The sequence below is a fragment of the Microcaecilia unicolor genome, chromosome 4 (assembly GCF_901765095.1).
Source record: "Microcaecilia unicolor chromosome 4, aMicUni1.1, whole genome shotgun sequence".
NCBI classification, from domain to species: Eukaryota; Metazoa; Chordata; class Amphibia; order Gymnophiona; family Siphonopidae; genus Microcaecilia; species Microcaecilia unicolor.
Window position 1 is genome coordinate 291613282 of NC_044034.1, and position 13708 is coordinate 291626989.

The 13708-nt window shown below is 41.3% G+C and overlaps 1 protein-coding gene across 3 annotated transcripts in view; it reads right to left on the minus strand.

The window, feature by feature from the left end:
* TMEM150A (transmembrane protein 150A) overlaps nt 1-13708 on the minus strand; it is a 69563-nt gene that overhangs the window by 16694 nt on the left and 39161 nt on the right. For all 3 annotated transcript variants that reach the window (XM_030201685.1, XM_030201684.1, XM_030201686.1), the window contains exon 6: nt 12930-12997. In XM_030201685.1, coding sequence (XP_030057545.1) covers nt 12930-12997 — 68 coding nt within the window. The remainder of the gene's footprint in view (nt 1-12929; nt 12998-13708) is intronic.

Consider the following 13708-nt stretch of genomic DNA (forward strand, 5'->3'; position numbering starts at 1 on the left):
TTAGGGTGGTGGACTTTGGTCCTGAGGAACTGAGTTCGATTCCTGACACAGGCAGCTCCTTGTGACTCTGGGCAAGTCACTTAACCCTCCATTGCCTGCCGCATTGAGCCTGCCATGAGTGGGAAAGCGTGGGGTACAAATGTAACAAAGATAAAAAATAAAAATATATGGCTTTACTGTGGGAACTGGGCAGATGTGGATATACTAGATTATGTTAACTGTTTTTCCCTTCAGTATGAACTGTGACACACACGCATTATTATTATTAATTATTATTGCATTTGTACCCCACATTATCCCACCTTTTTGCAGGCTCAATGTGGCTTACAGAGTGTTATGATGTAGTCATTACATGGTCTTAGATACTTAAGCTGAAAGTAAATGAATAAGATGCAAGGTCATTACTTGATTTTAAATACATAAGCTGAAATTAGATGAATTAGATGCAAGGTGCTAGAAAAGTGTTGTGAGAATTTAAGGAATGGTTTATTAAGGAAGTCTTTCGTAGGCTTTGTTGAAGAGGTGTGTCTTCAAAGATTTGCGAAAGTTGGTTATCCATATTTTTCAGGGCCATGGGTAGTGCGTTCCAGATCTGTGTGCTTTTATACGCAAAAGTAGTAGCATATGACTGTTTGTATTTAATTCCTTTACAGCTGGGGAAGTTTAGATTGAGGAATTTGCAGGCCGATCTTTTGGCGTTTCTATAAAATCTCCTAGAAGAAATCTGAAATTTCTTTGCTTTTTCATAGTCAATGCATCACCAGTTTATGATAGCTGGACATCATATGTATACAAGTTTCTTTTTGTCTAACTTTTGGACAGATATAGGGTCTCCCTGACCCTTCTTTAGAGGTCTTACAGTAGCCATGGCCTCTCTATATACTTTAGAACAGACCAAAGAGATTTCTTTTCTATCTATTCTAAGAATGTCCAATAGCAGAGAATCACGCGATCAGGAGGAAGGATCCCAACAATTCATCTGTAATTCTTGGTGCATCTGATCTTGGGAAGAATTACTTTCCATCTAACAGGGGACTCTTCTGAATAGTATTAGCAGGATGGGATGCTACCAATGAGTAACTGATGGTAAATACCAACATAACCCATTTAATCTGTCCAGAAAGGTGGCTAGGGCTCCAAGCAGGCCACCTCCCTCTGTACCTTTTGTTTTAATGTGTGAAAGTTATAAGCTTGTTTTTGATGGAATGCCTTATTAATTTGATGCCATCCTCTTGCTATAAGGATCTTCTGTAAGCCTATGTAATTTATCTTTAAAAATAAAGCATGGTATCGGTAGATTGGAGGTTATCTAATGTAATGCCAATTTTTAAAAAGGGAAATTGACCTGTGAGCCTGCCATCAGTGCCAGCAAAATAGTAAAGACCATTATAAAGAACAAAATTACAGAGCACAATCATAAGGCACGGATTAATGAGACAAACCCAACATGGATTTAGTCAACTGAAATCTTGCCTCACCGATCTACTACATTTCTTTGAAGGGGTGAACAAACATGTGGATAAAGGGGAGCTGGTTGATATTGTGTATCTGGATTTTCAGAAGGCGTTTGACAAAGTACCTCATGAAAGACTCCAGAGGAAATTGGAGAGTCATGGGATAGGAGGTAGTGTTCTATTGTGGATTAAAAACTGGTTAAAAGATAGAAAAAACAGAGAGTAGGGTTAAATGGTCAGTATTCTCAATGGAGAAGGGTAGTTAGTGGGGTTCCCCAGGGCTCTGTGCTGGGACCGCTGCTTTTTAACATATTTATAAATGACCTAGAGATGGGAGCAACTAGTGAGGTAATTAAATTTGCTGATGACACAAGGTTATTCAAAGTTGTTAAATCGTGGGAGGATTGTGAAAAAAAAATCAAGCGGACCTTACGCGACTGGGCGTCTAAATGGCAGATGACGTTTAATGTGAGCAACTGCAAAGTGATGCATGTGGGAAAGAGGAACCCGAATTATAGCTACGTCATGCAAGGTTCCACGTTAGGAGTCACGGACCAAGAAAGGGATCTAGGTGTCGTCGTTGATGATATGTTGAAACCTTCTGCGGCTAAGAAAGCAAATAGAATGTTGGGTATTATTAGGAAAGGAATGGAAAATAAAAATGAAGACGTTATAATGCCTTTGTATCGCTCCATGGTGCGACTACACCTCGAATATTGTGTTCAATTCTGGTCGCCGAAACTAAAAAAAGATATAGTGGAATTAGAAAAGGTGCAGAGAAGGGCGACAAAAATGATAAAGGGGATGAGACGACTGCCCTATGAGGAAAGGCTAAAGCAGCTAGGGCTCTTCAGGTTGGAGAAAAGGCAGCTGAGGTCTATAAAATAATGAGTGGAGTTGAACGGGTAGATGTGAAGCCTCTGTTCACGCTTTCCAAAAATACTAGGACTAGGGGGCATGCGATGAAGCTACAATGTAGTAAATTTAAAACGAATCGGAGAAAAAGTTTCTTCACTCAACGTGTAATTAAACTCTGGAATTCGTTGCCAGAGAATGTGGTAAAGGCGGTTAGCTTAGTGGAGTTTAAAAAAGGTTTGGACGACTTCCTAAAGGAAAAGTCCATAGACCATTATTAAATGGACTTGGGGAAAATCCACTATTTCTGGGATAAGCAGTATAAAATGTTTAGTACATTTTTGGGATCTTGTCAGGTATTTGTGACCTGGATTGGCCACTGTTGGAAACAGGATGCTGGGCTCGATGGATCTTTGGTCTTTCCCAGTATGGCAATACTTATGTACTAGCTGAATTGGAACTTGCCCTGTACTTGGGTTTTGAAAGGTATGTATTTCAATCTAAAATCCAAATACCAGATTTAAGACATGGGAGTGACCAATTTTTTTTTATGGGTGGACCAAATAATTAGATCTGATGCGATTAACTTGCATCATCTACTACATTTCTCCAGAGTTCTTTCTACAATTTCAGGTAGAACAATTAAAACCACAAAACAGAATTTTATAAAGCATGTTTTATATGCCAAAGAACTACTGAAAATCAACACCCAGTTGCATTTATTTGAAGTATAAATAACTTTCTGTGGCTTAGATCAATGGTTCCCAAACCTGGTCCTGGAAGCATCCAGCCAGTCAGGTTTTCAGTATATCCATAATTAATATTTATGAGAGAGATTTTGCATACAGGGGAGGAAGTGCATGCAAATCTTTCATGAATATTCATTGTGGGTATCCTGAAAACCTGACTGGCTGGGTTAACTCCAGGACCAGGTTTGGGAACCACTGGCTTCGATTAATGCCTAAATGGGTGTAAGCACAGCCAGTCCCCTATGTTCCAAAAAGGGAGAAGAGTCACTAGAGAAATGCATTCTAAAATCTTTTTCAAAACACACTTGTTCAGGTCCCTAAGATCCAGAATGGGCTGCAGGCCTCTTGACTTCTTCAGGATGATGAAATACTTCCAGATGAAAGAGTGACTATTGTCCTTATTTTAAGGAAAAGCACTTCCTGTTCAAGGAAGTTTTACTGTTGTCCCACCTTCAGATTGGCAGAAAGATGATCCTGAGAAACAAAGAGGAGGAAATACTTTTTCACTCAAAGAACAGTTAAGCTCTAGAACTCGTTGCCGAAGGATATGGCAACAATGGTTAGTGTATCTAAGTTTACAAAAAGGGTTGGACAAGTTCTGGGAGGAAAAGTCCATAGTCTGTTACTGAGATGGACACAGGGAAGCCACCACTTGCCTCAGGATTAGTAGCATGGAATGTTGATACTATTTGAATTTCTTCCAAGTACTTGTGACCTGGATTGGCCACTGTTGGAAGCAGGATGCTGGGCTGGATGGACCATTGGTCTGACCTAGTACAGCTATTCTTATGAGTCATGGTTTAAATATGCTCAGTACTCAAAATGTCCTTAATGATCTTGGGTCTTTCTTCATAGAATTGTAATAGGTGTCCACCCAAAAGGCAGGACAGGATGCTGCTGATTATGGGTTATGCAAGTCACTTAACCCTCCATTGGCCCTGGTACAAAATAAGTACCTGAATATATGTAAACCGCTTTGAATGTAGTTGCAAAAACCTCAGAAAGGCGGTATATCAAGTCCCATTTCCCTTTCCCTTGAGCTCTGCACTCAAAAGATACAGATTACATAACCTGGCCTAATACTGATTTTTGTTCTCTGAGTTTTTGGTTCAGCCTATTGAATTGTGGCATTTGCTGTCCTTGAGAAATTGTTGGTTAGTTGGCTCTGCCATTGGTGCTTTTAAATGTGTTTGTGAAGTGCCCTGAAAGGTTCTCCTGTGCAAGGAGCATCTGCTAATTTCTAGTGAACATCCACAAAATCTCAACCAGGTTAGCCTAGGCGTTGATGTTCTGGATACAGTTTCCAAAGCATCTTGACTATAGCGAGGGCTTTTCATATACCTCTCCTTCAAAGAGATGGTCTGACAGTCTGGAGTGGAGGAGTGGCCTAGTGGTTAGGGTGGTGGACTTTGGTCCTGAGGAACTGAGTTCGATTCCTGACACAGGCAGCTCCTTGTGACTCTGGGCAAGTCACTTAACCCTCCATTGCCTGCCGCATTGAGCCTGCCATGAGTGGGAAAGCGTGGGGTACAAATGTAACAAAGATAAAAAATAAAAATATATGGCTTTACTGTGGGAACTGGGCAGATGTGGATATACTAGATTATGTTAACTGTTTTTCCCTTCAGTATGAACTGTGACACACACGCATTATTATTATTAATTATTATTGCATTTGTACCCCACATTATCCCACCTTTTTGCAGGCTCAATGTGGCTTACAGAGTGTTATGATGTAGTCATTACATGGTCTTAGATACTTAAGCTGAAAGTAAATGAATAAGATGCAAGGTCATTACTTGATTTTAAATACATAAGCTGAAATTAGATGAATTAGATGCAAGGTGCTAGAAAAGTGTTGTGAGAATTTAAGGAATGGTTTATTAAGGAAGTCTTTCGTAGGCTTTGTTGAAGAGGTGTGTCTTCAAAGATTTGCGAAAGTTGGTTATCCATATTTTTCAGGGCCATGGGTAGTGCGTTCCAGATCTGTGTGCTTTTATACGCAAAAGTAGTAGCATATGACTGTTTGTATTTAATTCCTTTACAGCTGGGGAAGTTTAGATTGAGGAATTTGCAGGCCGATCTTTTGGCGTTTCTATAAAATCTCCTAGAAGAAATCTGAAATTTCTTTGCTTTTTCATAGTCAATGCATCACCAGTTTATGATAGCTGGACATCATATGTATACAAGTTTCTTTTTGTCTAACTTTTGGACAGATATAGGGTCTCCCTGACCCTTCTTTAGAGGTCTTACAGTAGCCATGGCCTCTCTATATACTTTAGAACAGACCAAAGAGATTTCTTTTCTATCTATTCTAAGAATGTCCAATAGCAGAGAATCACGCGATCAGGAGGAAGGATCCCAACAATTCATCTGTAATTCTTGGTGCATCTGATCTTGGGAAGAATTACTTTCCATCTAACAGGGGACTCTTCTGAATAGTATTAGCAGGATGGGATGCTACCAATGAGTAACTGATGGTAAATACCAACATAACCCATTTAATCTGTCCAGAAAGGTGGCTAGGGCTCCAAGCAGGCCACCTCCCTCTGTACCTTTTGTTTTAATGTGTGAAAGTTATAAGCTTGTTTTTGATGGAATGCCTTATTAATTTGATGCCATCCTCTTGCTATAAGGATCTTCTGTAAGCCTATGTAATTTATCTTTAAAAATAAAGCATGGTATCGGTAGATTGGAGGTTATCTAATGTAATGCCAATTTTTAAAAAGGGAAATTGACCTGTGAGCCTGCCATCAGTGCCAGCAAAATAGTAAAGACCATTATAAAGAACAAAATTACAGAGCACAATCATAAGGCACGGATTAATGAGACAAACCCAACATGGATTTAGTCAACTGAAATCTTGCCTCACCAGTCTACTACATTTCTTTGGAGGGGTGAATAAACATGTGGATAAAGATGAGCCAGCCAATATTGTGTATCCAGATTTTCAAAAGGCATTTGGCAAAGTACCTCATGAAAGACTCCCGAGGAAATTAGAAAGTCATGGGATAGGAGGTAATGCCCCACTGTGGACTAAAAACTGGTTAAAAGATAGAAAACAAAGAGTAGGGTTAAATGGTTAGTATTCTAATGGAGAAGGGTAGATGGGGGGGGGGGGGGGGGGGGGGGGAGGGGAAGGTTCCTCACGGGTGTATGCTGAGACCACTGCTTTTTAACATATTTATAAATGAGCTAGAGCTGGGAATAACTAGTGAGGTTGTTGTGAGAGATCCTCTGGAGCGGAACTTAACAACCTTGAGGAGTACAGACTGTGAATGTCTCTGTTGAACCAAATGTCCTAGCACTAGGCCTTGAACACTAGACATAAAAGTAGTAAATTCTATAGCTTAGCAAAAGGAAGGATAAATGGATGTGGGGCAAAAAGATATGATGTACCTATTGATGTAAGAAGACAGAGAAGGAAGAAAAATTGTGTTAGCTGCCAATTATGTTACCATGCCAAAGAATGAAATCTGTTGTCTAAAATGACAGCTCTACTGGAAGAGAGGGCAGAGATTTGTCTGACAAGGCTTCTGTGATTTGCAGTTGTGTCGAGCCTCACCTAAAGCCAGCTTAAGCTAATTATTCACTGTGCTGTGTTTTATTTCCTGAACACACCTTGGGCTCTGAAACTTAAGGGCCAAGGTAAGGGCAAGGAGGCCCCAGGTTCTACCAGCCATCAAGGTAATGAAATTTACTGATGACACAAACTTATTCAAAGTTGTTAAACTGCAAGAGAATTGTAAAAAATTGCAAGAGGACCTTACAAGACTAGGAGACTGGGCATCCAAATGACAGCGTTTAATGTGAGCAAGTGAAAAGTGATGCATGTGGGAAAGAGGAGCCCAAACTATAGCTACATGATGCAAGGTTCCACATTAGGAGTCACCTTCCAGGAAAAGTATCTAGGTGTCATTGGGGACAATACATTGAAACCCACTGCTCAGTGTGCAGTGGCAACTAAGAAAGCAAATAGAATGTTAGGAATTAAGAAAGGAAAACAAAAACGAGAATGTTATAATGCCTTTGTATTGCTCCATGATGCAACCGCACCTTGAATAGTGTATGCAATTCAGGTCACTGCATCTTGGGGGGGGGGGGGGGGGGGGGGAAAAAAAAAAAAAAAAAAAAAAAGATATAGCGAAACTTAAAAAGGTACAGAGAAGGATGACAGAAATGATAAAGGAGGGATGGGATGACTTCCCTATGAGAAAAGGCTAAAGTAGCTAGGGCTCTTCAGCTTGGAGAAGAGATAGCTGAGGGGAGATATGATAGAGGTCTAAAATACTGCGTGGAACAGGTAGACATGAATTGCTCGATTACACTTTCCAACAATACTAGGGCTAGGGGGCATGCAATGAAGCTACTATGTAATAACTTAAAAACAAACCAAAGAATATATTTCTTCACTCAACATGTAATTAAACTCTGGAATTCATTGCCAGAGAATGTGTTAAAAGCAGTAGCTTAGCAGGGTTTAAAATAAAAGTCCATAAGCCATTATTAAGATGAACTTGGAAAAATCCACTGCTTAATTCTAGAATAAGCAGCATAAAATCTGTTTTACTGTTCTGGGATCTTGACCTGGATTGGCCACTTTTGGCTTGATGGACCGTCAGTCTGTCCCAGTATGGCAACGCTTATGTTATGTTCTCTGTTTATCCCACGTCTTTTTCTATTCTGTTGCTGTTTTGGTCCCCAACTTCCTCCATCTGGAGAGCATTCCAAGTTGATGTGATTATTCTGCATCTGAAGCACAGTGAACGAGTGAAAGTAAGGACATTACTCTGAACTCTTTTTGCAGGCATAATTGAGCAAATATTTTCCTGGATGGCGAGGTATCTTAAAAGTAAATCTGTCTTCTTTACGGAGTCCTCAAAGATGGTTACCATCATGTGCTGGACCAGAACCACCAAATGATTTAGACTGCGATTTTGGTGAATCAGTCTTCAGAAGAAATAAAATAGGTGGAAAAGTTGCCTGCAACCAACTTATTGTCTTTCTTGAACAATAAAATGTCAGATCACGGCAAAACACGATTGTGTTGGTACTCCATTGATAAGCTAGGCACATCTGGGTTTTTAGTGCTGTTTGACACGATGCATGTTCTTGGCACGGTCACCATCAGCTCATCCTTCATAGAGCTGAAAGTCTTGTGGCATTGATCAGTACTTAACTCTTCACATCAGGCTGCCCTCCTGGTGCTTAATATTAGTACCAGTACTCAATTCTCAGCACTATAGTCCTTAGCTATAGACATTAAAGGTCTTTTTATTTATTGATTAGGATTTATTAACCACCTTTACAAACAGATTCACCCAAGGCAGTGTACAGCAGGTCCAGTTCATAAAACTTATTTGGTTAACAATAGTAAAATTACCAAATATTAAAAAAAAGAATACAATAGGTAAATGTGGAAATATGCCAGGACAATGCAAACAATACCATAGTAAGACAGCATGGAAGAATATTCAAATAACAGATATAATACAAAGTCAGCACAACACCTAATAAGCAATGCAATAAAAACATTCAAATAGCATAGATCTGATGTTAATGTTTTCTATGTAGCTGAGGGGCCAAGTCAGATATAGATGGGGCAAGATGGTTAATACAGAGTCAAGTGAGATAAATAGATGGGTGGCTAAACTCAAGACAAAATCTTTGTATAGTTAAACAAGATATGAGGAACTGGTCTAAGTTACAGGGTGAGCAGCACACTAGTCTAGGAGCGGAGTAAGTGTATAGTCAGTCACCATATGTATTAAAGACTTGTGAGAAGACCCAGACTTTCACCTGCTTTCTGAAGTAGAGGTAGTCTCAAGTTAGACATAGCCCCCCTAGGAGTAAGGTCCAGGAGTATGGGGGCTACACCCGAGACGTGGCGTTCCTTGGTTGGCTGCTACCTGCGGCGCTTCGCTGCTCTGCACCCCCCTCCCCCAGGTGCAGCACCCCACCCCCCGCGCATCAACTCTAAGCCACGCTGGGTGCTGGAAGCAGCCACGCTGCTGTCGGCTCCACTGGTTCCCTGCTCCCTCTGCTGTTACTTCCTGTTCCGGGGCAGACGAAGCAGGGAAACGGCGGCGCCGACAGCCGCGCGGCTGCTCCCTGCACCCCTCCTGCAGCATGTACCTGAGAAGGTTCACTGGCGGGTTTCACATCATACAATTTCTTTTAATTAGGGTACAGATGATGCTCCTCATTAGCCCTCTACACACTTTTGAGACCTTGAACTCATTCAAGGGCCTTGAATAACAACAAAAAAACCCAGTAAAATTTAGCCCTGTAAGGTACTGGTAGCCAGTGTAGTTTTTGCAGGAAGGGTGCCATGTGGCCACACTGCTTGTAGCCTATCGCCAGTCGGGCTGTAGCATTATGAATTAGTTGGAGCTGATGCAAGCTTTTTGATTTGACCAGTGTACAGAGCATTATAGTAATCTAGTTGTGATGTTATCATGGCATGGACCAGCAGTAGCCCAAGATTCCTGACCTGTAATTTTAGGGAGAGTTCATACTTCTCAAAAGGTATTTTGAAGTCAGGTGTTTGTCCACTTGTGTTAGGTACCCAAAGATTCTCCGTTTTGCTTGGGTTCAGGTAGAGTTTGTTTTTTTGCCCATTCCCGAGATGCAGTTAGACGGGCAGTCAGTTTATTCAAAGCTGTGGGTAGATCTGGTTCAATGGGAATGAGTAGTTGCACATTATCAGCATAGATATAGAATTTTGTGTCAGTTGACTGAAAACAACTCAGCCCAAGGTAATGATGTGCTGTTAAAGAGAACTGATAGTTGTCTGACAAATAGGATTTGAACCATATAAATACAGAACCACAGATACCCGTTTCTGCCAGCCTCGTAAGCAAGATCTTATGATCCACAGTATCAAAGGCTGCTGAGAAATCCAGCAACATTAGTATTGAGGCAGATCCTGCATCATGGTTTTTGTGCAGATCATTGAGAAAGGACACAAGAACTGTGTTCCGTACCCAGGTCTGAAGCCAGGATGACGCGGGTCTAGCCAATCGTTGAGTTGAATGCAGACTGTCAAGTTTTACCAAGACAGGAATGTTAAGAGAGCGGTGAGTAGTTTCTAAGCTTGTCCTGGTCAGAGGAACTCTTTCAGTAGGGGATGCACCACAGCTCTTTTAATGTTGTTGTTGGCAGCTGCCCTTCCGTAAGAGGAGCTAATTTTTGTGGTCTCGTCAATGAGGGATGCTTGCTTGCTATACTATCTTTGCTGAGCAAGGGTAAAGAGGGCAGGTTGTCAGCCATAGACCTTCCAGAATTTTTTCAAGAGCTTCTTCTGTGACCTGGTTGATTGACTCCCAGATGGCTGTGCATATTGGGGGAGAGGGAAATATTCTCTTCATTAGCTGGTGAGAGAGTTTTGATGGGGCTGTCTGTAGGTTCTGATGGCAAAGTATGTGAAAAAATCATTGCTGGTTAGTGTGGGGTTTGCAATAGGCTGCTTACTATTTTAAATAGTTGCTTTGTTGTATTTGCAGTTTGTTTAATGTGTTGAGAGAAATATTTTTTTTTGGTTGTTAAAACACATGGCAATGTACCGCACCGCCAGACCATAAGGTTGAGCCTTTATTCATCTAGGTGAGATTTATGCCATTTTCTTTCAAGTTGGCGACGGACGCTTAAGAACCCATAGTTATGGGGAGAACCACAGGAAAAGTTCATGAATACAGCATAGAACCTTCTTTAGAGGGGCCGATAGGTTTCCAGTGCCATTGCTAAGTGTGCATTCCAGATATACAACCTATTCTGATACTTAACTTTTCATCCACATGGGTCTAGGACAAGGCCTCTAGCAAGTTATCAGCAGTCAGATTTTTCTTGTCTCTACATTCCCTCCTGTTTTTGGTAGTCCTCAATAGAAAATGTGATTATAAAATGATCTGTCCATGATAGGAGTGTTATCTTGATGTCACCGGCCTCATGTTCAAAGATGTCAACCCCTTTGCAGGACAAGTCCAGCATATGGTCCTTTTCATGGGATGGAGATTTGATCACCTGAGCTAATCCTAGAGCTGGCATCGTATCAAAAAGGCAGCAGTGGTGTCTGGAGTTTTGATGTGTAAGTTAAATCTCCCATGATCAGTAACCTAGGGTAGCTCAAGGTTACCTCGGTCATCAGATTCAGGCCTTGCTTGGTTCTTCTCCTATATGGAATTCTGGGTGCTCCCGGGTCTGGTTCTATTGGCCCATCTGACTTCTTTGAGAAGAGGATTTTCTTTTCCTTATCTATGTATATCTGCTTGCACCTTTGGGCCCTTAGTGACATATGGTCAGAAACTGTAGCAGTTGTCTGCATTATGGAAAGGGCCCAGGTAGAGGCCACACATTGTTCAGTAGGTAGTTCCCATGTTCCTGTCTCAGGTTGGGATTTTGTGAAATGAGCAGCAACCAAATTAAAACATTTCAGAGATTATTTTTGTTTGGAAACAGTTGCTCTGAAAAAGTTTGAGGCACTGAAGTGAAAAGAATGCAGTGAAAAAAAATTGCACAGGGATAAGAGTTACTTACATCTCTCATCTGCTGTGTATAAATAAACATTGAGGTACTGTCATAATAGTGGCAATACATAAGGATACCTTCAAATTTTCAGAAGTTTAAACTAAATCTGAGTTGGAGACCTACTCTTTCAGCACTAGATAACATCATCCACTTGTGTGGCCGATTCAGTTTGTTTGTCAATTAGGTTATATTGGATGTTACTGGTACAGAGTCATGACCAGATGAAGGAGGGCATAGTTTGAGATGAGTCAGACGTACCAGGTTAATCCAGTTAAGAAAGTCTCACAGCTGGTTTCTTCCATTTTATTTCTGCATAGTCAAGAAAACTTAACAGAAGTCAAATTACCAGGCCAGGATAGAGGAACAACACGTATCAAAAGCTCTAGGCCATGATATTAAAAAGGACCTAAACATATACCCTGGGGTTGTGGGGACTTTGGGGGGGGGGGGGGGGGGGAGGAAGGAATGAAGAGGCGGAAATATATGATTGCATTTACTTATGTTACATGTTGGCTATTTTGCTGTAACCTACCATAAGCATTTTGGAAGGATGTGCTACATATCAAAATAAATACTTCAGAAAAAGGAATAATGGAGAGACTGCAAACATTGTTCTAGAATTTGCTTTTATCTAAAGAGAGAACCATAAGGCTCTTGGGGGTGGGGGGGGAACAAACTCCAGAGGGAATGTTATATTTCCTCTTTACAAAAGAATGGTGGAGTAGCCTACCAGTGAAGGTGGAGGCAAACAGAACCAAATTTAAGAAAGCCTGGGATAGCCACAGAGGATCTGAGGTCTATGGCACTTCTATCAACCTAACTTTGGAAAGACTCGAGGCTTTTTGTATCCTGAGAGGTGGGAGAGCCACAAAAAGGATTTTACATGAAAAAGCCTTGATTTTTTGCCAGTGAGAATGCACCAGTAACCCTGAACCCAAGGACGCACACATGCTGACTGCTGTGTGCAAGACAATCTTTACAAAGACAAAAACTTCAGTGGTCTCCATCGCAGACAGTGGTTGTTGGGTTGGGGGTAGTAGTGTATTGTGGCCTCTGCTAATATTACCAATCTCACACATTTTAGGCACGTCAGATCTTTCTAAAAGAAAATCATTAGTATTATAAATTGCAGAATGCACAGGGAAGAGAGTTAAAAAGCCAAGCATGTCCAAGAATCTCAAAGCCACTGGAGACCAAATGGCAAAAAAGGCCACAAATCAAGAACACTGTGTGAGGGAAGCCTACCACAAGTGCACTCTATGGTAGGCTTCCATCACACTCTGTGGTGTTATCAGGAGGCAAAGAAGTGAGAACCAGAAGCAGGGGAGGGAGGAGTGGGACTTACCCATAAAAGCACCAAGGTTTCCAATAAGGCTGAAGAGGCAGCTCTCAGGAGGGTAGGTCCCACACTTACTGGAGGAGGGAGAGGGGAAAGCATGAACAAATGTGAGACAGCAGAGGGGCTGTTTCACTGTTACTCAGCTGGTAAGGCTGGAAGGGTAGAAGTCTACAATCCAGTCCTCCCGACTGCTTTACTGCTCTCTATGGGGAAATCCAGAGCACAGCAACCAGCTAAAAAGCGTTCCTTCCTGAACTTAAACAGGGTAATTGCCACTTTTCCTTAAGGTTCACATCATCCCAATCTTTTCTTGTGGTGGTGGTGGGAGGGGGGGGGGGACTTGGCCAGTTTTATTAGTGTCTTAACTCATTGATCAAATTGTTCTATAAATTCTCCACTCTATAATCTCCTTCTCTAAAAAGTGGTAGAAATTGCTTTCCCCTTTGGCCCAAGGGTTGCCCAGTCCTGGTTTTACCCTACTGCCTGCACAGACAACTTACGAAAATCGGAACTACATCTCCATGCGTGCAATAAATACCCCCTATGTTTTTTCTGCCCACAAGACTTTGTAAATGTTGCATTCAAAATCTGGATATTTACTGAGTAACCATTAATCCAGGGTTCTCTAACATTGACCCAGGGTATCTGTAGATACTTATATTTCTCACTTCCAATCAAATCTATTGAATGCTACATTTACAAAGTCCAATCCTTTTACTTTGGAGTAGCAATACCTTTACCCAAGTTGGTCTTAGAGTGTTTGACCAGTACAGTTACATGGTGTG